This window comes from Puma concolor, chromosome A2 (genome assembly GCF_028749965.1).
Source record: "Puma concolor isolate L17-30 chromosome A2, mPumCon1.1.hap2, whole genome shotgun sequence".
Lineage (NCBI taxonomy): Eukaryota > Metazoa > Chordata > Mammalia > Carnivora > Felidae > Puma > Puma concolor.
The window spans coordinates 164299888-164321631 of NC_141668.1; the positions used below are offsets into that span (position 1 = coordinate 164299888).

The 21744-nt window shown below is 53.5% G+C and overlaps 1 protein-coding gene and 1 long non-coding RNA gene across 2 annotated transcripts; one reads left to right on the forward strand and one right to left on the reverse strand.

Annotated features, from left to right (window-relative positions):
* Window positions 1–6: 6 nt before the first annotated feature.
* Window positions 7–9777, forward strand: LOC147583780 (uncharacterized). Its single transcript, XR_015248537.1, has 6 exons — window positions 7–297; window positions 1598–2214; window positions 2470–3456; window positions 5282–5466; window positions 5884–5994; window positions 9418–9777. It is a non-coding gene; the product is annotated as an uncharacterized LOC147583780 (long non-coding RNA).
* MRPL4 (mitochondrial ribosomal protein L4) lies at window positions 9303–16648 on the reverse strand. The gene is made up of 9 exons (XM_025916504.2): window positions 16310–16648; window positions 16158–16224; window positions 15921–16071; window positions 13740–13791; window positions 12660–12777; window positions 11669–11775; window positions 11462–11571; window positions 11307–11383; window positions 9303–10180 (listed from the first exon to the last, which is right to left on the reverse strand). Exons 1-9 carry the CDS (start codon window positions 16364–16366, stop codon window positions 10035–10037), a joined length of 885 nt encoding a protein of 294 aa, XP_025772289.1. The 5' UTR covers window positions 16367–16648; the 3' UTR covers window positions 9303–10034.
* Window positions 16649–21744: the final 5096 nt, after the last annotated feature.

Genomic DNA, 21744 nt, shown 5'->3' on the forward strand with positions numbered 1-21744 from the left:
CACGGGGGGCAGAGGGGCGGTGCTACTTTCCCGGAAACCTCGCGCCTTCCCCTCCGGAACGAGGGCTCCGGCATTTCCGGATTGAAAGGGTGCCGAGCCTAAGTCGCGTCGTCCCCCCTCGTTGGCCGCTGGAGCGCTGGAATTTCCAAACTGAAGCAACGAGGGGCGCGGCGGCCGGGCGAGCTCAGGGGGGGCTGCTCCCGGCGCGACAGGTTCGGTCCCGGGGCCGGGCTCACCGCGGTGCTGCGGTGCCGCTGCTCTAAGCGCTCTACGGAATACCGCCAACTACCCTGGACGGTAGGGACTGTTATTGTGCCCATTCCACAGAGGGGTAAACCGAGCCTCCGAGCGGCGAGGAGGTTCGAACTCGTCTGACTGTCCAGCGCATGCAGGCCTCTTTAACCGAGTGGACGATCCCTCTTTAGGGTGGGGACCCAGGAATCTCTTCGGGGCACTCTCTATCAAGGGTGCCCCTCCCCCAAGGGGCAAGCCCTTGCTCAGCTGACAGATTTCCCAAGAAGCGCAGGAACAAGCCTGGGCGCATGCAAGGGTCCGCGAAACCATGGGGTGAGGACTCCAGGCGTCATCACGTCCGGGGCCCTGCATCGCGCCCCCCCCCCCCCCCCCCCCCCCCCCCGGCCAAGGCCGCGGCTGCCCCGCGGCCGCGCTTCTCCTTTCGGCCTCCGCCGCGGGGGCGTCTTTACAGCCTCCAGAAAAAGGAAGGAAGCCGCGTGGTCCTGACGCGCCGAGGTCCCCGCTGCCGTCCCCAGGCCCCTCGGGGAAACTGAGGTAGCACACCTTGAATGGAGAGGGGGCGCTCGGACCCTTCCTTTCCACAGGGAAACAACTCCTACGCCCCGAAGTGGGGCGAGGAGAGGAGGCGGCCAAACTCCAAGCGCTGCACCTGGCTCTTGAACTCTGGGCGCCAGCGGTAAATTGTGCGGATATTTGCTGGGGCTAGTTCCATTAGGAAGGGGCGTGGGGGGAGGGATTGTGTCTATAGACCGCCGCCGCGTCCTCCACCCCAAGGCCACGGCCTACGCGTGTGACCCCAAGGCTTGGCATCTACCACGTCGAGGCTGGGGGCCCTGGGGTCTCCCAGCGCTTAGCCATGCCGCCTAAGACTTCCTGTTGTGGGATGCGCGTCGCGTCGCCATGGAGACCTCTGAGGGGCCAGGGAGGTCGCGCAGCAGAAGGGGAAGGGAGGGAGCCCAGGGGACGTTCGAGCCCTTCCTTCGGAGGATAGGGCTTCGAGTCACTCATCAGCTAGAAAAGCATCCCTTCTCCTGCCCTGATGATTCCTAAGGGATTTCCACGGGGATCTTCCTACGCGGGGTGTGGTGGGTGCTGAAATCCCTCCCCGAACTGTCTGGGCAAAGGTGCAGGGTAGGACCAGGGACGCCCCAAGCCTCGAAGGGACTGGGAAAATCCTGTGCGGGAGGGAGAGGGGGGGTTATTTTCCGGCGGATTTTTCTCGGGCTTTCCGCAATGGGTCTCTGAACTTTGGTCCACAGTGCGCGGGCGGCGAGCTCCCCCGCGCGGCCCAAGTCTTCCTTGCAGCCATAAAAGCGCGGTTCTTTCGGATCTCTCCCGACAGGCCCTGCGGTGTTCAGTGGGTGCCTGCTGTGATAGGAATCCTTCCAAGAGCTGGCGACAGGGCAGTGATGAGGAAAGACAAACATTTCGTCATTGTGCAGAGATGGTTTCAACGGCGGGGGACCGATAAGAAACAAAAATAAAATATATGGGGTGAGTGTTGGTGATTAGTGCTGAGAGGAAATAGAATAGGAGGGATAGGGAATGTGAGGGTTAATGAACTTTTAAGTAGAGTACTCTGGGAAAGACTGAGAAGGCGACATTTGAGCAAAGACACGGGGAAGTGAGGAGGCTCCTCCTGTGACAATATCAGAGAGGGAAGGTACCAGACAGAGAGTGCTGAATATGCAAAGGCCCTGAGGTAGGGACAGCCTGGAGGCCCATATGACTGGAGTGCAGTAAGGAAGGGAGGAGGAAACAAGGGCAGGGAGGAGATGGTGCCCGGCATGCTTGTCAGTCTGCAGAGGACTTTGGCTTTTCTTCCCAGTGAGGTGGGAGCCATGGAGGAGGGACAGCCCCAGCTCCAGTGTTTACAGGCACCCTCCTGAGACAGCAGGAGCTATGTCCCAGGGCCAGGGAGGACAGGAGGCCAGAGAGGAGGTGACTCCTCTAGTCGAGGTGGGTAATAATGGGCCCTTGCTCTGGGCAGTGCCATCGGAGAAGTGATCTGACATCCGTTTTGGTGGCAAGGTCACCTGTGCTTGCTGGGACATGAGGACAGAGTGGAGTTAAGAATGACTTCTTGGTTCTGGCCTGGTCCCCTTGGAAGACAGAGAGCCATTTCCTGAGATGAAGATGGGGTGGTAATGGCGGCCAGGGTAGCGAGAGGAGCGTCCGCCTCCTGGTCTCACATTTCCTTTGTGTTCCCTCTAGGAAAAGGAAAGCGGAGGCTCCCCAGCCCTTCGCTGAAGTTACCAGGAAGGGCAAGCCTTCCTCCCGGGTGCCAGGCAGTCTTGGGCAGTCCAGTGAGTGGACCCACTACAGACTAGAGGCCGCGGACTCATATCCCGCTTTGTGGCCTGGCCCCTGCTGTCCCTTCACTCTGAGCTGTGGCGTGGCCACCCCGCCCTTCCTGGCAGCTTCAGTGAATTTCTTTTGTCCCCGAGCATTCTGAACATGCCGTTCCTCTAGCCTAGAATTTCCTTCCCACCGCTTTTACAGGAGGTTCTCAGAGCATTTCATCCACAAGGTTGTGACAGAAGGAGGAGCAGATTGGGGTTTGGATCCAGGCTCTGACAACTTAGCGGCTGTTTTAGTGGACGTTCTCCCCAAAAGCAGCCCCTGGAACCAAACTTGGTGTTCTGGCAGTTTATACCTGGGATGGGGGTTTGGGGGGAGTCGCGGAAGGCAACCAGGAAAGCTGTGGGTTAGTATGGAGACCTCCTTTGGGGCCACTGTGGTTCAGTCTCACTGAGGAACCCCTTGGAGATGGGCGGACTTTTTACGCCAATCCTGTGCCTCGCTGGGTCGAAGCTCCTCCAGGAATGTCAACTGCCTAATACTTCATTATTCTATATGTACATTTCTATTCATTTATTTAAACAGTTTTTGGTCACCGGCTGTCCATCGCATCCCAGGACCCATTTACCTTGTAACTGGAAGTTTGTACCCTTTGACCCGCTTCACCCATTTCCCCCACCCCCTGCCTCTGGCAACCACCAATCTGTTCTGTATGTAAATTCAGGTGTTTCTTTTGTTTTGCTTTAAAGTTGATTTATTTATTCTGAGAGAGAGGGCGGGGCGTAGAGAAAGAATTCCAGGCAGGCTCCACACTGAGAACAGAGCCTGATGCAGGATCACACAAAGCACAAGATCCTGACCAGAGCTGAAATGGGACGCTTAACCAGCTGAGCCACACAGGTACTCCTCAAGTGGTTTGTTTTTGTTGTTGTTTTGTTGTTGTTGTTTGTTTTTAAGATTCCACATATAAGTGAGGTCATGCAGTATTTGTCATTCTCTAACCTATCTCACTTAGCGTAATGACCTCAAGGTCCATCTGTGACGTAGCAAATGGCAAGATTTCCTTCTTTTTATGGACGAATAGTATTCCGTTGTGTATATGTGTGTGTATACACTTATATGTATACGCATATACACGCATACTATATGTCAGTTATATACGTGTATACATATTTGTGTGTGCGTATGTATATAGTATATATCTATATGTATATATCTATATTTATCTATATATATCCGTTCATACATTGATGGACATTTAGGTTGTTTCCATGTCTTGGGTATTGTAAATAATGCTGCAGTAACATGGGGGTGTAGATATCTTTTCAAGATACTGATTTAGTTTCCTTCAGATAAATATCCAGAAGTAAAATTGGTCGATCATATGGTAGTACTATTTTTTTTAATTTAATATTTATTTATTTTCGAGAGAGAGAGAGAGCGTGAGCTGGGGAAGGGGCAGAGAGAGGGAGACACAGAATCCGAAGCAGACTCCAGGCTCTGGGCTGTCAGCACAGAGCCCACCACGGGGCTCGCACCCACAAGCCATGAGATCGTGACCTGAGCCGAAGTTGGACGCTAGAATGACTGAGCCACCCAGATACCCTGGTAGTACTATTTTTAATTTTGGGGGAAACCCACAATACTAGTTTTCAAAGTGGCTATACCAATTTACATTTATATGCTGTGTGTGTGTGTGTGTGTATATATATACATATATATACACATACATGTATATATGTATATATATGTGTGTATATATGTGTGTGTATATATATATATATATATATTTGAGACAAATTCACAATACAGAACTTACTTTTTGCCCTTTAAAAATTTTCCTGTGTATTCACAATCTTGTACAACCAGTATGTGATTCTGGAATATTTCCATCACCATCCCCAAAAACCTGGTACCTCCCAATCCTCTCTCCTCTCAGCCCCTGGCAACCACTAATCTGCTGTCTCTATGGGCTTGCACATTCTGGACATTTCCTATCAGTGGAATCACACACTATGTGGCCTTTTGTGTTTGGACTCTTTCCCTTAGCATAATGTTCGTGATGTTTAGCATAACGTTTCGTCCATGTTGTAGCATGTATTAATACGTTTTCCTTTTTTTTATTTAAATTTAAATTTTTTTATTAAGTGGGCTCCACGCTCACTTTAAGAGTCGGACTCAACCAACTGAGCCCCCCAGGTGCCCCTATACTGAGTTTCTTTTTAGGGCTGGATAATATTGCATTGTATGGAGATAGGACCTTTGCTTTATTCATTCACCAGCTGATGGACATTTGGGTTGTTTCTCCCTTTTGGCTACCCTGAATCATGCTGCTATGCACGTTCATGTGCAAGTGTTGGTATGAAAATTTTTTCAGTCCTTTCGGGAATATACTTAGATGTGCAATTGCTGGGGGGGAAGCGCCTGGGTGGCTCGGACAGTTGAGGGTCTGACTTTGGCTCAGGTCATGATCTCGCGGTTTGTGAGTTCGAGCCCCGCATCGGGCTCCGTGCTGACAGCCCGGAGCCCGGAGCCTGCTTCGGATTCTGTGTCTCCCTCTCTCTCTGCCCCATCTCTGCTCATGCTCTGTCTCTCTGTCTCTGTCTCTCAAAAATAAGTAAACATTAAAAAAAATTTTTTAGAATTCTACTTTCTGCACATCCTCATCGATACTATTGTCTGTTTTTAATTTTTTTTTTTTTTACATTTTATTTATTTTTGAGAGAGAGACTGAGCACAAGTGGGGGAGAGGCAGAGAGAGAAGGAGACACAGAATCTGAAGCAGGCTCCAGAGTCCGACGGGGGGCCTGAACCCACAAACCATGAGATCGTGACCTGAGCCAAAGTGGGACGCTCAACTGACTGAGCCACCCAGGCACAGAAGGCTTTTTAAAGCTCCACTGGCATCCAGTAAGTGACATTTTAGGGATTCCTGTATTTTGCCCCCATTTTCTGTTTTGTGATTACTGTTATTATTGCCATCCTAATGGGGTAGGAGGAAGTGATATATCATTGTGGGTCCCCAGTCCTTCTGACCTGCCCAGCAGACAAACCCACCATGGTCCTGCGGCACTGACGGTTGGGGGGAGTGCGTGGGACAGCAGGTGTCAAGGGTTGTGGTCAGGATGCTGACAGCCCCTGTCATAAGCTGTGACCTTGAGCAAGCCCCTTCCTCTGGTTGCGCCTTGATGGCCTCAGCTGTAGAATGGGATGGTAACCCAAACCTCAAAGGGCGGCCATGGGGTTCTGCTAACACAGTGTGGATGCAGCGCCTGACGAGCACAGAGCCAGAACGGGTAGTAGCAGTTGCTGTGTCTGTTTCATTAGGACTCAGCTCTGAGAATCTCGCCTCCAACTTCCCAGGCAGAAATACACATTTCCTCTGTGTTGCCACCGATCTGGTCGATACATCACATTTCGTCCTCGCGGCCCTAGCTGGTAAGGCAGAAAAATTCATGTTGTTGACATCTCAGTCAAAACACAACTTGGCTTCCTCTTTTGCCCCTTTGTTCTGTGGTGGAACCTTGCCCCACCCCCTGGCTGAGAATTCTGCCCGGGACTCAGGCTCAGGTCGGTGGCATAGTCACATCTCTGAACTTGGCTCAACGTTGGATGGGAGCCCTCTCCAGGCTGGAGGCCTCGGTTGGGGGGGGCGGGGAAAGGGTCTGGTCTCTCTGCTGTCGACTCTTCTGTCTGCCTCGCCCCTTCTCACTAGCCTTTGGATCCCTCCTGCCCGGGTGGGGACATGGCAGTTGGAGGCTTTGCCCTCTTTGGATGACCCAGCAGTGCGTTAACTTTAATCCACTCCTGGTGGATTGGTGGGTATGTGTTTGGGAGGAGGTGCTCTGAGGCTTTCTTTCCTAGACACCCTTTCACTGGAGTGGGGACATCTTTGGTCTGGTTATGGCCCTTCCCTCATCCCCACCCAGTGGGCTTCCGTGCCAACCCCCAATAAGTAGACACCCTAAATCCACCATCAAAGCTGCCTGCCTTTCGCCCCTGTGTTTCCGGGGAGTCTGATCCCAGCCCCAGTGGCTCGATTTTGCTTTCAGTTTCCTTCTTTCTCTCTCTTTCTTTCTCTCTCTCTCTCGCTCTCTCTTTCTTTCTTTCTTTCTTTCTTTCTTTCTTTCTTTCTTTTTTATGTTTATTTATTTTTTATTTTTTTTTAACGTTTATTTATTTTTGAGACAGAGAAAGACAGAGCATGAACAGGTGAGGGGCAGAGAGAGAGGGAGACACAGAATCTGAAACAGGCTCCAGGCTCTGAGCTGTCAGCACAGAGCCCGACACGGGGCTCGAACTCACAGACCGCGAGATCATGACCTGAGCTGAAGTCGGACGCTTAACCAAGTGAGCCCCCCAGGCGCCCCCATCTCTCTCTCTCTTTTAATGTTTATTAGTTTTATTTATTTTTGAGAGAGAGAGAGAGAGAGCAGGGGAGGGGCAGAGAGAGAAAGGGAGAGAAAGAATCCTAAGCAGGCTCTGTGCTGTCAGCACAGAGCCCCATGTGGGGCTCAATCCCACAATGCTGGGATCGTGACCTGAGCCAAAATCAAGAGTTGGAGGTTCAAATGACTGAGTCACCCAGGCGCCCCCGTCTCTCTCTTTTCAGAAAGGCTTATTATAGAGAATTTCAAACACAGGCAATCATGGGTCCAACTGTCTCTCCTTCCTGCAAGGAAAAAGAAAAAAAAAAAAGCACTAATCCTCAGTATCTGGGAATGATTAAGATGAGGTTGGGGTGGGGGGGGTGGTGGAACGAACTCAACATGACTGGCATCCTTATAAAAGGGGGGAATCTAAGGCACCTGGGTGGCTCAGTCGGTTAAGCGTCCGACTTCGGCTCAGGTCGTGAACTCACAGTTCATGGGTTCGAGCCCCACACTGGGCTCTCTGATGTCAGCACTGAGCTTCAGATCCACCCTCCCCTGCTCGTGCACATTAAGTAAACATTAAAAAAACCGGGGGGGGGGGATGGTGCCCAGGGGCACCTGAGTGTCTCAGTTAAGTGTCTGACTCTTGGCTTTGACTCAAGTCGTGATCTCATGGTTCATGAATTTGAGCCCCACGTCGGGGTCCACGCTGACAGTGCAAAGCCTGCTTGGGATTCTCTCTCCCTCTCTCTCTGTCCCCCCCCCCATATAAATACATAAACAAAATAAATAAACTAAAAAGGAGAAACCTGGACACATACATAGAGACATTGCCATTCGAAGATGAGGGCAGACCTTGGAATGACTACCAGCCATGTAACGTCAAGGTTTGCCAGCAGATGCCCAGAGCCAGGGGAAGGAAGAGGTTGGGACAGACTCTCCCTCACAGCCTCAGAAGGAATCAACCCTGCCGGCACCTTGATCTTAGATTCCTAGCTTCTAGAACCATGAGACAGTACATTTCTGTTGTTTCACCTCCCCCAGGCTGTGGTACTTGGTTAAGACAGTGCTGGAAAACTAATGTGTACATATTCATACTGCCTCCTGATTATTGGAAAGCGCGTTTTAGTTATCGGATTTTCTGTGGTTTTTTTTTTTTTTTCCTTTTTTTAATGTTTAGTTTCGAGAGAGAGACAGAGACGGAGCACGAGCAGGGAAGGGGCAGAGAGAGCGAGAGGGAGACACAGAATCCGAAACAGGCTCCAGGCTCTGAGCTGTCAGCACAGAGCCCAGGCGCCCCAATCAGGTCGTTTTCCTAATGCCTTTTTCCATCCTTGGTCTGGCTGGGGTCTCCGGTGCGGCGGGACAGGTTCTGACCCTTCTTTTCACAGTCTATGTGGGCAGAGGTTGGCCTTGCTGTTGCCTGACGCTGTAAGGTAGATAACTCCACGGCCTTACTTGTAGCTAGAAAGATCTAGAGTAGTCTGGGCACCATCAGAACAGCTGGGTCTTACCCGAAGCCTCGTGTCCCCGCGTGGCCGGCCAGACGCGCAGGGAGAGGTAGGTTAACAGTTTGGCTTTGGCCCAAGCAATGTTTTCCCACCCGCCCTCTGCACCCCTTCTTAACTACTGGCTCCAAGTGGCTTTTTTACTTAGTCAAATCTGGTGCTTTAAGGGATCAAAGTTTGTATCCGCAGAGGATTTTCAAAGAATGTGTTGAGTTCTGAAGGCACTCCCTAGAGAGGCATTCCAGAGATGTTTTTGGCCAGGGGCAGCCCAGCCCATGGGTGGTCACTGCGGCCACCTGGCCTGGCCGGGCCTACATCCACAGGTGGCAGTTCTGGAGAACTTTAAAGAGATTGACCACATCGAAGTCTGTGTTAGGACTGTTTTTAAAGATTAACTGGGGGAGCAAACAGCAGACTCAAGAGTTAGGATACCGGTTTGGCGGGGCGCCTGGGTGGCTCTGTCGGTTAACTGTCCAACTCAGGTCATGATCTCACCGTTCGTGGGCTCAAGCCCTGCGATGGGCTCTGTGTTGACAGCTTGGAGCCCGGAGGCTGCTTCAGATTCCGTCTCTCTTTCTCTGCCCCTTACCCACTTGCGCACTCTCTCGTGACAATAATATTAAAAAAGGGAGGGGGTGCCTGGATGGCTCAGTTGGCTAAGTGACTCCTGGTTACTGCTCAGGTCATGATCTCGTGGTTTGTGGGTTCGAGCCCCGCACTGGGCTGTACGCGGAGTGTGGAGCCTGCTTCAGATTCTCTCTCTCTGCCCCTCCCTGCTCGTGCTTTCTCTCTCAAAATAAGGAAATAAAACTTAAAAAAATTTTTTTTTTTTTAAATAGAAGAGAAAAAAGCATTAGGATACTGGTTTGGTGTTTTTAAAAAAACGTGTTTATTCACTCATTTATAGACCACATGGAGTCAGACTCTGCTTAGGGGAAATCATTATGACGACAGCTCAGGTCTCCACTTCCCATTTTTAGATCCGGTTTTTAGACTCAAACCCACTGCTTGGCATGAAGGACCATGACCAATGGCACCACAAACCCCATCAGGGACGTGAATTCTTGGTGCCAGTGCTTGGGAACGGGGACGCACCAGGAGCGGGCTCCTAATGACAGCAGCGCCCCTGGTTCCTCGAGTCTGAGTCGCCCTGGGAAGGTTGACTGTGTCACTGCTATCGACAGCCCTGAGGTTGTCCCCAGGAGAGGTACCCAGCAGCGCCTAGCACTCCGGAAAGAGCTTGACTTGCCACGTGGAGTTATTTACAAAATGACAATGTGCTGTTCTGTTTCTCTCCTTTGATTAAAAAATAAAATTGATCTTAAAAATGAAAGAGAAAATGGGGGCCAAAGTTCAGTTGGGCTGTCTGCCAAGTCGCCTCTTCCTGGTAGTGACACCGCTCAGCCACTCTGTGTGGCCTTCAGCTTCCTACTGGGGGGGGGGGGGGGGGGGTTGGGGCGGTGCAGCTCTGCCCTCATAGGGTGGGCACAAGGCTCCCAGGCCCGCTGGCGGCTTGGCCCGGCTCAGAGCAGGTGCCCGCGTGGAGCGGTCCAGGGAGAGGGCGGCCGACGGGCCCTGAGGTGCACAGGGTCACGGCTCAGGGGAAGTCCCGGTAGGGCAGGCGGAAGGGGTAGAGCGGCGTGTAGCGGGAGTCATGCCAGAGCAGCTTCTCCTCCAGGAAGGCGACCGTCTCCAGGGTCAGGACCAGGGTCTGGTGTTTGAGCATGCTGTGCACGTTCAGGCCTGGGGGGCGGGGGAAGAGGCGCAGTAGAGGCTGGGGTGCCCTACCGCACCCGGGGTCCCTTTCCCTCCCGTATTCCCCTAGAGGCACCACGGTCTGGCGTGGGGTCACAGATCTTGCAGTCTAGCTGCTCACTGATGGCAAGACCCCGGGCAAGGGACTGTCCCCAACTTGTCATCGAGAGCCTCCTGCGTGCCTGGCCCTGCCCTGCGCTCGGGCTGTGATTCCCACCTCATGCTGGCAGGCACTGACCATGACCGCAGCAGATGTGTAAACAGTGTACTGCGGGAGGCCTGTGCACCTACGGTTAGTCGGGAGGTGGAGGGGGTGGGGGGGGATGGCCAGGGCAGGGAGAGGATGGGGCAAGTCGTGCGGGATCCTGTGGGCCTGGGGAAGAACTTGGGCTTTGACCCAGAGGGAGGTGGGACCCGGAGAGGGCTGGGGGCAGAGGCGGGAGGAGCTGGACTCGGGTCGCACGGGCGCCCTCTGGTGGCCGCAGGGGAGAACAGAGTGCGGAACGGAGCAGGAACCAGGGACCAGGGCAGAGGTGACCCCACCCGTCCAGGAGGGAGATGGGGGTGCTGGGTGGAAAGAAGTGGTCGAATTCTGGATATGTTTAAACTCAGAGCTGACAGGGGGAGGTAGCAGGGACGGGAGCAGAGGGTGACGGCATGCTCTGTGGCCTGAGCCACGGGAAGGAAGGAGTTCTCGTGCCAAGGTGCCTACGAGACCCCCACCCCCGACCCCGGAAGCAGCTGTCAGGGAGGCAGCCAGACCTCAATCAGGACACCAAGAGAGAGCTCTTGGGGCCGAGTCAAGGTAGTGACGGGTGGGATGGATCCCACCTCTCAGCCTCTCTGACTAAGGAGCCAGATGAGCAGAGCCGGCAGCCCTCACGCTTACTCTGTGCCGAGCACCGAGGCCCAAGTTGGGAAAGACGCAACCTCAGAGCCTTTCCTTAAGGATGCCATTTTCCCAATGCTCCGTTTGGGCAAGCTGAGGGCTGGCTGGGGGAGGGTGGCCACTGCCCAAGGCCACTCAGCTGCTGAGTGAGTGGCAGGTATAGAACTTGAACTGGCCCATGGACTCTTGGGGGCCTAGGATGAAGAACCAGGGCCCTCTGCTCACCGACGGCCGGGATCAGGTTGAAGGTCTTGAGCCCGGAGGTGGCGGCCACGGCGTTCTGAGGCATGTCCTCGTGTGCTCTGAAACGGAGGCCAGAAGGTGAGCGCGGCAGAGGACAGCACCCAGCACCCCCACCCCCGCTCTCCCCGCACCCTCACACGTCCACCAAGAGCACGGAGTCCCCCCAGTGGCGGTAGCGGGCCAACTCCATCAGGTACTGGGGGTCCGAGGTGGGCAGCTCCAGGGAGTCCACGATGTGCAGGTAATCCTGTTAGGAAGAAAGGACAGTCTGAGCCCCCCACGGCTCGGCCCCCACAGCCCACACCCTAGGGCCCCCGCGGCCCCTGGCGGGATCGGGCCTGTACCTGGGCCAGCTTGACAGTCAGAGCCACCTTGAGACCCTGCACCCGCACTTTCATGGGCAGCATGTAGTAGTAGCTCGTGGGGCCCCGGGGGCCGTGGGCAATGCCTCCTGCAGAGACAGAGGTGTGCGAACAGGTGAGGACCCCCGCTGGGCTTGGGGGCAGAAATCGGTCACAGTGGCTGGTGTAGGGAGGCTGCCCGCAGGCAAACGGAACCGGCAAAGAGGACAGGGCCTCGGGTAGAGATGGGGAGGGATGTTGGATTGAGGATCACCTGGGACAGGTGACTGTGCCTCACTGGGCCTCGATTTCCTCAGCTGTCAAACCCTGAGTGGGGATCCTCTTCCAGGCCCTGGGAGTGCGGCAGGGAACAAGATGGACAGGAGCCCTGCCCTCATGTCATTCATATTCAGACACAGGCTCAACGGCAGAGGGACTCGGGGCTCTCTTTTCGGAGCAGCACGAGGAGTTGCTGGGGGTCAGGGGCCCAAAGGAGGTCAGGGAGGGCTTCCTGGGGGAGGCACAGCCCAAACACATCATAAGGATGAGAGGCATTGGCCACGGGAGGTGAGAGAGGACACGGAATCAGCTGTGTCTGGTCAGAGAGGATGTGGAGGGACAAGGTGGGGGGATCTGCAGGCACCCGTGCCTGGAATGCCAAGGTAGGGAGCTCAGACTTCCTACAAAGGCTACAGGGACTGGGAGGTTTAGGAAGAGCACCCTGGGTGCTGTGTGAAGTGTGGGCCACGAGAAGTGAGACGGGAGTTAGGGCCAAAAGGGGCTGTGGCCATAGTCTGATGAGAGACGCTAAGGCCAGAGCTGGGGAGGGCTGGGAAGGTGGACTCTCAGGTCTCTGATCCGCACATGGGCAGTGAGGTCCGTGGGCCTGAGTCCTGCTGCCCCTGCCCAGGTAGAAGGAATGGGACTGATGAGTTATCACCCCAGATGTGTGCGCAGAATCACCCAGGGCCCCTCCCCTCCCTGCCCCGCTCACCTCCTCGCCAGATTGGGGAGCGGATGCTGCCATGCCTAGAATGCCCACTGCCCTTCTGTGGCCAGGGCTTCCGGCCCCCACCCTTCACCTCGGCCCTAGTCTTGGTCTTGGCGTAGCTCTGCGGGCACAAAGGGAGGAGAGGGTCAGGTTCCCGAGGCAGACACTGTCGAGGCTTAAAGGCACCAGGCCTGGGAATACAGCAGCGAGCCGGGCAGACTGGGGCCACCGCTGGGGAGCCCGGCAGGAGGCACAGAGATTAGGGGGCCGGGACAAGCACACAGCACTTCGGGAGGGAGTGAAGGATAAAGAAATCAAGAGTTCCCTCATCCACTCCAGAATGTCAGCAGCCTCTCTGCTGCCTGGCACACAGCAGGCGCTCAGTAGTTTTTGAATGATTTCAATGTGGTGGCAACTGAAAGGAAGGTGTGGCATAGGGAAAGGTGTGTGCAGAGGCTCAAGAAAATCGGGGAGAGGTATGGGGTGAGGGATTTCCAATGCCAGGCTGAAGACCTCATTTCTAGGACCAGGGTGGACCAGGGAGGAGGACTCCCTAGATTTCTGAGATAAGCAGAAGGGAAACAAAGAGATCCTGATTGATAACGGCTTCTTCAATGCACTTGACAAAAACTCCAAACTATTCACCATCGCTCCTGCTGACCTCTGTGACCACACGAGGCTCCCTTCTGTCCCTGCCGCAGGACTTTTGCATGTGCCGCTCCCGTTAGCGCCACTGCCCCCCTTTACCTAGTTAGCACCTACTACGCACCCGAGGTTAAATGTCTCTTCCTCTGGGACGTCTTCCCTAATCATGTATTTACAGGCATGACTACTCGACTCAAGTTCACCTCTCCAACTAGACTACGAGTGTCGCGAGGATAGAGATCGTGCCTGTCTTGTCCCCCAGCACAGTGTCTCATCTAATGCACAATGGGTGTTCAGAAAACACCTGGCAAGTAACCCATCGGTGAATGGTTCAGGAGAGAAGAGAAGGCCTGAGCCTAGCAGTCCAGGAGCTTCCCTCGGCCTCCCTCCCCCAGCCTCACCCCCCCCCCCCCCCCCCCGCGCCCACAAGGCACTCACAATTCTCTTGAAGTTCTTCTGCCAGATGGCAACCTGGTGCAAGATATCCATCCTGTGGAGAACGAACAGGATGTGAAAGGCCCCCCTCCAACTGAAGTCCTCGCCACCTCACGAGATGCAAACAGGGGCTCCTCCCTTCAGTGCCAGGGCCCTGTGTGATCCGCCCCTCGGCCCCATCTCGCACCACCTCCAGGCCCGCTCCGTCTCCATTCTGTGAGATGGGGTCCAGCCTCCACGCCTTTGCGCTCACTGTTCCCTCTGCCTGAAATGCTCTTCCCCTGGCTGGTCCCTTCTCGGCCCCAAACAACATCTCCGAGAGGAGCCTCCTTGCTAGGAAGAGGGCCACCTCTTCCTGCTTCTCCCAGTAACTTACTCTCTTCCTAGGCTTCCAACTTACTCATTGCCACCCTCTTTATGGGCTGCTTTGCCTCTCTAGCCCTGTGACCCCATTCAGTAGACACTGGTCACAGGCGTGGTCATCGATCGCCTGAAGTGCGGCCAGTGCCACGTGTTGCAATGACAATACTGTAGACGCAGCAGGTTAAAGAAAATAAATCCTTGTTTCTTCCTTTTTTTTTTTAAACGTGGCTACTAGCAAAATCTAAGTTATACGTGTGATTGACGTTACGTGGCTACATCGGACACGACTGCCAGGGTAGTCTGCCAGGGGTTGGCAAACTATGGCTAGTAGGCCAAATCTGGCCTGCTGCCTGTTCCTGTCAATATGTTTTACTGGAACACAACTCCGCTTTTGCTTACAAACTGTCTGTGGCTGCTGCTGTGCTCCACCACAGAGATGAGTAGTTGCCATGGGGACGTTATAGCCTGCAAAGCCTAAAATATTTTCCTATCTGGCCCTTCACGGGAGAAGTTTGCTGACCCCTGCTCTAGACTGTAAACAACATTGGCAACCTTGGCGCTCATTCACTGCTGTATTCCCAACACCTAGAATGGAATCTGGCACATAGCAGATGCTTCCTAAGTATTTATAGAATAAGCAAAATATGTTGTTGTTTTTTTTTTTTCCAACGTTTTTTTTTTTATTTATTTTTGGGACAGAGAGAGACAGAGCATGAACGGGGGAGGGGCAGAGAGAGAGGGAGACACAGAATCCAAAACAGGCTCCAGGCTCCGAGCCGTCAGCCCAGAGCCTGACGCGGGGCTCGAACTCACGGACCGCAAGATCGTGACCTGGCTGAAGTCGGACACTTAACCGACTGCGCCACCCAGGCGCCCCAAAATATGTTGTTTTTAATTTCTTTAAGTTTATTTATTTTGAGAGAGCGCATGGGGGGGGAGGGGCGGGGGGAGAGGGAGAGAGTGAGTATCCCAAGCAGGCTCTGCCCTCTCAGCGCAGAGCCCAGCTCAGGGCTCAAACTCACGAACCACGGGATCATGACCTGAGCGGAGATCAAGAGTTGGATGCTTCACCAACTGAGCCACCCAAGTGCCCCATGTTGTTTTAAATTTAATTTTGTCACCCTCTACTAGATTGAGACTTTGAGACTCTGGAAAAGTAGGGGGCAAACCATACCAATACCAGTAATAGTAATAAATAAACAGCACTTATCATGTGGCAGATATGATGCACTTCAGAGGTATCATATGCTTTAGCAAGCCATCACCCAGCCCAAGGAGTCGGTCCACACACGGTTGAGATCCTGGCTCTAAATCTTACAAGCTGTGTGACGCCAAGCAAATTTCTTAACCTGTCTGTGTTCTCAGTTTTCTTATCTACAAAGCAGGAATAACTGAACCCAGGGTTGCTATGATGGTCTGCTTAACCAAACTGCAAATAGGCTATTCCAGGCACATAGAAAGGGCTTAACCATCGTCCTGCTCATTTTTACAAAACTCAATTAACAGCAATGATAATCAATGTATCTATAGAACTTCTGCTGTGCCAGAATTAACTCGCTTCATCATCACAGCAAACTCTTGAGGTTTCACAGAATGGGGACACTGAAGCATAAGAGGGGAAGGCAGGATTTGAACTCAGTCACTTAACTCCTCGGAGATGTTACCTCTTAGATCTCAACCTCACACAACTCTGTAGCTGGGAAAATCATCATATCCCCCTTTGGCAGGTGGAAAAACCGAGGCTCGAGCCCAGATCATCCTGATTCCTAAAGCCCCGCGTCTCATCCCTCTGGCACTCAGTTCACCATTTCACTCACTCACCTGGGCGCCGTGGAGAAAACGTCGGGGTGCAGTTCGGCCAGACCCACACGTTCCTGCTGGTAGCCCCGCAGGGACTCCACCCAGGCCTGCACCGGACGCCGGGTCGCGGGAAGCGGGAGCTCGCACCTGCGCAGCACAGGCGTCTGGGGACCTGAAGCGATTGGGAGGTCAAGGGTCAGGACCGAGCGTCAGGGCTCCCGGTCGCCGCCCCTCCTAGGGCGACCCTGACAACCTCACCCGCGCTAACTACTGCCTCTGGCTTCGCCACCGGGTGCACTGCCTCTTCCGCCAGCGCGTTCAGGCCCTGTAAACCGTGCACGAGAGTGAACGACGACGCCCGGAACCTCCAACCTTTGTCCTCCCATCCCGTCCCCAGTCTCGGGCCTCACCCGGCAGCCGGTGGGCCGAAGCCAGGCCCGCGCCCCGGCCCGCACTAGCTGCAGCATTGTCCCGCAGCTCCCCACGCGGAGAGGTCACGGCTCCTCTGGGTGTGCGCGACGCCCGGTGATGACATCACTCCCACGACACCGCCCACCTTGCTCGGCTCGGCGCTGGAAAGCTGAGTGTGCAAGAGCGAAGACGGCGGGGCCTGGCCCGGCGTGCCTCCATCTCCGCCCCAAGACTAACCCCCAAGCCCCAACTTTCACGCCTGGCCTAAAGGACCCTCTGCGACCCCTGGAAACGCGACTTGCAGCAAATAGCCGCGCCCCCTCAACACGCCCAGCCCTTCTTTGGGGGTCCCGCCCCCTAAGAGCAGGAATCCAGCCAATGAGACCTCCGCGCCGAAAGGCGCCCTCCTCGTTCAGCCAATGAACGTTAAGCCTGGCAAAGTGGCCCCGCCTATGGCTGGGCGGTTCTGGGGCAGGCTTTAAGAGAACATGACCAATAACCGTTACCCTTTTGGTGTCGGTCACGCCCCCCATGCCCCTCCGCGTCCCATGTATCTTCCTAGAATTTCTGAGGTGGTTTTGGGGTTTCCGATAACGTGCTTTTGTGTGTTTAAGTGCAGGGCCTTATCTCCCACAGAAAGCTCTTAGGACTGAGCCTGTGGGACCGTGCCTCTCCTCTCAGATCCCCCAGAGCAGGGGTATGTTCCCTCTCAAACCAAAGATTAGGTCTGTCTTCTCCGCCTCCTAGGCCAGGGTGCGGTCCACTGTCAGACCGCTCTCCGAAAACGGAGCGAACTGGGGAGTCCGCAGATCCTGGATTCCCTCCCTCGTTGCGCATCCTTACAACTGAAACGCAAATGTTCATTTTTAGGTTCTTGGCCACTTTCCCCGCGCGACCTCCAGAGGGCGACACGAACCCCTCGCTTCGCTGCCTCGCCAAGGCTGAACACCCGGCTGCCAGGGTGCCCTGGACCAGGAGGGGAGCTCAGTGGCCTAGAACGTGGTCTGGGAGCCAACCTCAGTTTCCTCATCTGGAAAATGGAGAGGTCGTGAGACTTCAATGAAGTGTTGAAGGCCAAGCCCTCCATGCCTTGCACAAAGTGAACACTTAAAGGGGTATTATTATTGTTATTATTATTGTTATTGAAGGTAAGTTTTGTCATCAAAACAAGGCAAGAGCCAAGGCAGGGATGAGGGGGACCCCGGAAGACTTGAATGCTGTGCTAAAGATGTGGGCGCTTTTTTTTTTGTTTTGTTTCGCATCTGATATGTATCATAGATATTTTTGTGTCATAGCAACAAAAATTTACAATGTATTTCATTGTGTACTTTATCCCTGCTAGAATAATCGTGGATGTGAATTTAAAGCACCACCCACCTTGTAATTGAAAAAGGTCTTTAAATCCTTCGTGTTGTAGAATTTTATTCATTCATTTTATGTTTGTGTAGGTGACTCACACACCGGGTAAAGAAAATGTGAACAATTACAAGAGTATAACTAGAATGAAATGTCTCCTCCAATCTCTGACCTCTGCCCCTCCCTGCCCTCTCCCAAAAGCCGCTACTACAGCTATGTGTCTCCTCCCAGAACCAGTTTATGATTTCAAAGGCAGATTTACAAGTCTGTCCTCTGCCGGGAAGTTTGGGTTTCATGTAGCAAGCGATGGAACAGTACTTAGTTGCTTAATGATTTCTTAGGCACCTACTGTGTACTGTGTAGGTAAATCCAGCAGACATTAAGATACAGTGCAGTGCAGAAAGACTGAAGAATCGAAACAGGGGAAGGAAGATCTACAGGGTCTGTGGAAGCCCAGAGGAAGAAGTCTTCACCCCTGGGGGCAGGGATCTCAGAGGTGAATTCCCTAAAGCTGTAACCTGAGAGCTAAGGTTTGAGGGTCCATCAGGAGTTCATCCAGAGGAGAAAAGGTGTTCCAGACTGAAAAAACAGGATTCCAAAGGCCAGGAGTGGGGAGAGAGTGGCAGGGCTCAGAGGCGGCCGGCTGGACCTTCCTGATGGCAACTCCTTCAAGTTGAACCCACTGCGGGGCCTTCACACTGTTCCTTCATCCTGGAACATACTTTTCCCAGGGCTCCACATGGCTCTATCTCTCACCTCCTTCAATTCTTTGCTCACATGTCACCTCCTCCGAGAAGCCTGTCCTGAACACCCTATTCAAAACTGTAACCCCCACTCCTGGCCCTTATCCTGTCTTATTTTTTTCTCACCAGTATTTATCTTCTAACATCCTCTGTAATTTCCTGGGTTTTCATGCTTTTTCTCTGTCTCCTCCATTAGAATATAAACCCCCAGGACAGAAATTTTGCTCTGTAACACAGTAGGGGCTCAGGACGTGTTTCTTGAGTGGATTCCTTTCCTAATCATCCTGCTGCAGGGGTCTTATCAGAAACAGAGAAAGCCCTCCCTTTGTCTCCTGGGTCTCAAGATCTCCATTCCCCCGGATGCCACAGGCACATAAGGTACAAGAAAAAAAAAAAAAAAAGATCATTTACCCAATGACACTGTAGTCACATAGACACAGGTTCAAATTTAGGGGGTGTCGCTAGTTGGCTGGGTGTCCCTGGGCAACTGGTTAGCTCTTTCAGAATTTGGTCTCCTCATTCTTATAAGTGGGGTATACACAAACCCTTCTCTTTTCTTTTTTTTTTTTTAATTTTTTTTTTCAACATTTATTTATTTTTTGGGACAGAGAGAGACAGAGCATGAACGGGGGAGGGGCAGAGAGAGAGGGAGACACAGAATCGGAAACAGGCTCCAGGCTCTGAGCCATCAGCCCAGAGCCCGACGCGGGGCTCGAACTCACGGACCGCGAGATCGTGACCTGGCTGAAGTCGGACGCTTAACTGACTGCGCCACCCAGGCGCCCCTACACAAACCCTTCTCTACAGAGCTGTGTGAAGGATCAGAGTTCTCTTTCCTTCCCTCCCTACTCCCCACAGTCTTTTTCCCACCACAGAAGGAGGCTGGAAACTCCTGCATCAGATCACGTCCCTCTGCTCAGAACCCTCTCTCTAGGCCTCTCATTTCACTTTGAGCAAAAGCCAAACTCCTCGCTGCAGCCCACAAGGCCTTGCAGGTCCTGTCCTCCCTTCCTTCCACCTTCACCCTTTATCACTCTGTGGTTTAGGCCACAATGATCTTCTCACCAGAACCTGTCAATCTGATGCCAGCCTCAGGGCCCTTGCACTGCCGCTTCCCTCTCCCTGGACCTCTCTTCCTTAAATATCTACATGACCCACTCCCTCACCTCCTTCACATCTTGACTCAAATACCACCTTCTCAGGTGACATTGGGTCTAAGGTCACTGTTCCCTTCCTACCCCACGTTCCTCATATGCCTTCCCAATATCATTGTTTCTTGTATATCTTCCACATTCTAACAGATCATATCATGTTCTTCTTTGTCTTGATTCTTGCCTCCCCCCCGCCCCCGCCCCAACACTAGAACATCAGCTCCTGGAGGACCAGGTCTTTATTTCTTTCACTGCTGGGCCTCATTGCTAAGAAGGGTGCCAAGCACCCGGTATGTTCTCAGTACATAGTAACGGATGGAACCAACGTGGTGTAGAGAAAGAAGTTTGCACAGGAATCCCCCACCAGCCTATTGATTGTGAGCCTTAATGAAAGAGAGGTAATGACCTTGAGACCTGCATACTGCAAGGCTCAAAGTTTGACCATTTTGGCCCAAACCTGGGTGGAGGTCAAAGGTTGATGTTTCTAGCCCACTCCTGTGGATCAAAGGCTCAATTGCAGGTGACCTCTGTCCCCAGTGGCGTGTGGCAGATGTCAGCCTTGCAGCCCAGAGAGGATCTCTGCTGGCCATGGGCATGATAGCAATTTAGGGAGCCTACACTGGAAGCTGGAGGACTCCCCCTCCCCCAAACATCTGGCCGTTCCTAGTCCCCCAGGACTGTGCAGGACTTTTCACAAAGGCCGGAGGTCAAGGATGGAATATTGGGGGCAGCTGTCAGGAGGTGCAGGTGCAGGCTTGATGACGGGGCCTGACCTCCTGGGGAGAGCTGCTCCCTCATCACTGCCAGAACATCTGCTGTGTGTTCGTTTGCAGCTCAGTTTGTGGGTAATCGCCAAGCACCACAAGGAGCAGGGGGAGTCTCCCCTCGCAGCACGCCCCACCAGCCCCTGGGGATGGGCCTGATTTGCATAGACATTTCCATTGCCTTCGGTTCCCTTCAGTTGGATCCAGATGGGAAGTAGAGCAGAAAAAAAGGGGCTTGAACCCCTGGGCAGGGCACCTGCACTCTCCAGGCCTCAGTTTCCTCCTCTGTAAAATGGGACTATAATTACTCTTCCTCACGTGGTTTGTGTGAGCCGTAGGCCTGTGTGCCCTCAGATCATCCGTTCCCTGCTCTGCTGGGCCCCACGGCTCAGGGCTGCCCCTCGCATACGCCATCTCCTAGCCCAGTGGCTTCTGCTCAGATTTAGCCAACGGCAGGCACTGAGGGGAGATCGGAGGGCGGGAGGACGGGGGCAGGGGGACAGGGTAATTCTCCCCATCTGCTCTGGCGGCTTCTCCCACTGGACATGGCCTCCCTACCTGCTAATTTCTAAATAGTCTAATCCTTTCCCCAACTTCGGTGTCTCATCTATGTAACCAAGCCCTGTGCTAAATCCCCTCTGTCTGAGATATTTCTAGTTTCCTGCGTGGACCCTGACTGATGTAAGGCAGCCGTGAGGCATTCGTGTTTTGTTTGTTTTAAGATGCAATTTATGTGTACAGTTCTTCAAGCTCCCACAAACATACATAGTCACACAACCACTACCACAATCCACATACAGAACTGTTTCCACTGTGCCCCCCTCTTTTTTGAAGTTTATTTATTTATTTTGAGAGATGGAAAGAGGAGTGGGGGAGGGGCAGAGAGAGAGAGGAAGAGAGAGAATCCCAAACAGGCTCCCTATGGTCAGTGCAGAGCCCGATGTGGGGCTTGAACTCACCAATCACGGGATCGTGACCTGAGCCGAAACCAAGAGTCGGGCCCTTAACCAACTGAGCCACCCAGGTGCCCCCCCCCGACCTTTTTTAAATGTTAACTTATTTCAAGAGAGAGAGAAGGGCAGGGGCAGAAAGAGAGAGGGAGAGAGAGCATCCCAGGCTGACTCCACACTTAGCGCAGAGCTCAACGAGGGGCTCGATCTCACGAACCGTGAGATCATGACCAGAGCTGAAATCAAGAGTTGGACGCTTGAGGCACCTGGGGGGCTCAGTCGGTTAAGCCTCCGACTTCAGCTCAGGTCATGATCTCATGGCTCGTGAGTCCAAGCCCCACATCAGGCTTTGTGCTGACAGCTCAGGGCCTGGAGCCTGTTTCGGGTTCTGTGTCTCCGTCTGTCTCCGCCCCTTCCCTGCTCATGCTCATGCTCTGTCTCTCTCTCTCTCAGAAATAAATAAACATTAA

Excerpts from the sequence above, each read along its gene's own strand:
- MRPL4 (XM_025916504.2), bottom strand. The coding sequence starts at position 16,366 with ATGCTGCAGCTAGTGCGGGCCGGGGCGCGGGCCTGGCTTCGGCCCACC. Across the intron at positions 11,572-11,668 it reads TGACTGTCAAGCTGGCCCAG|GATTACCTGCACATCGTGGA; the intron begins GTACAGGCCCGA and ends TCTTCCTAACAG. Across the intron at positions 11,384-11,461 it reads TCCGTGCTCTTGGTGGACGT|AGCACACGAGGACATGCCTC; the intron begins GTGAGGGTGCGG and ends CCTCCGTTTCAG.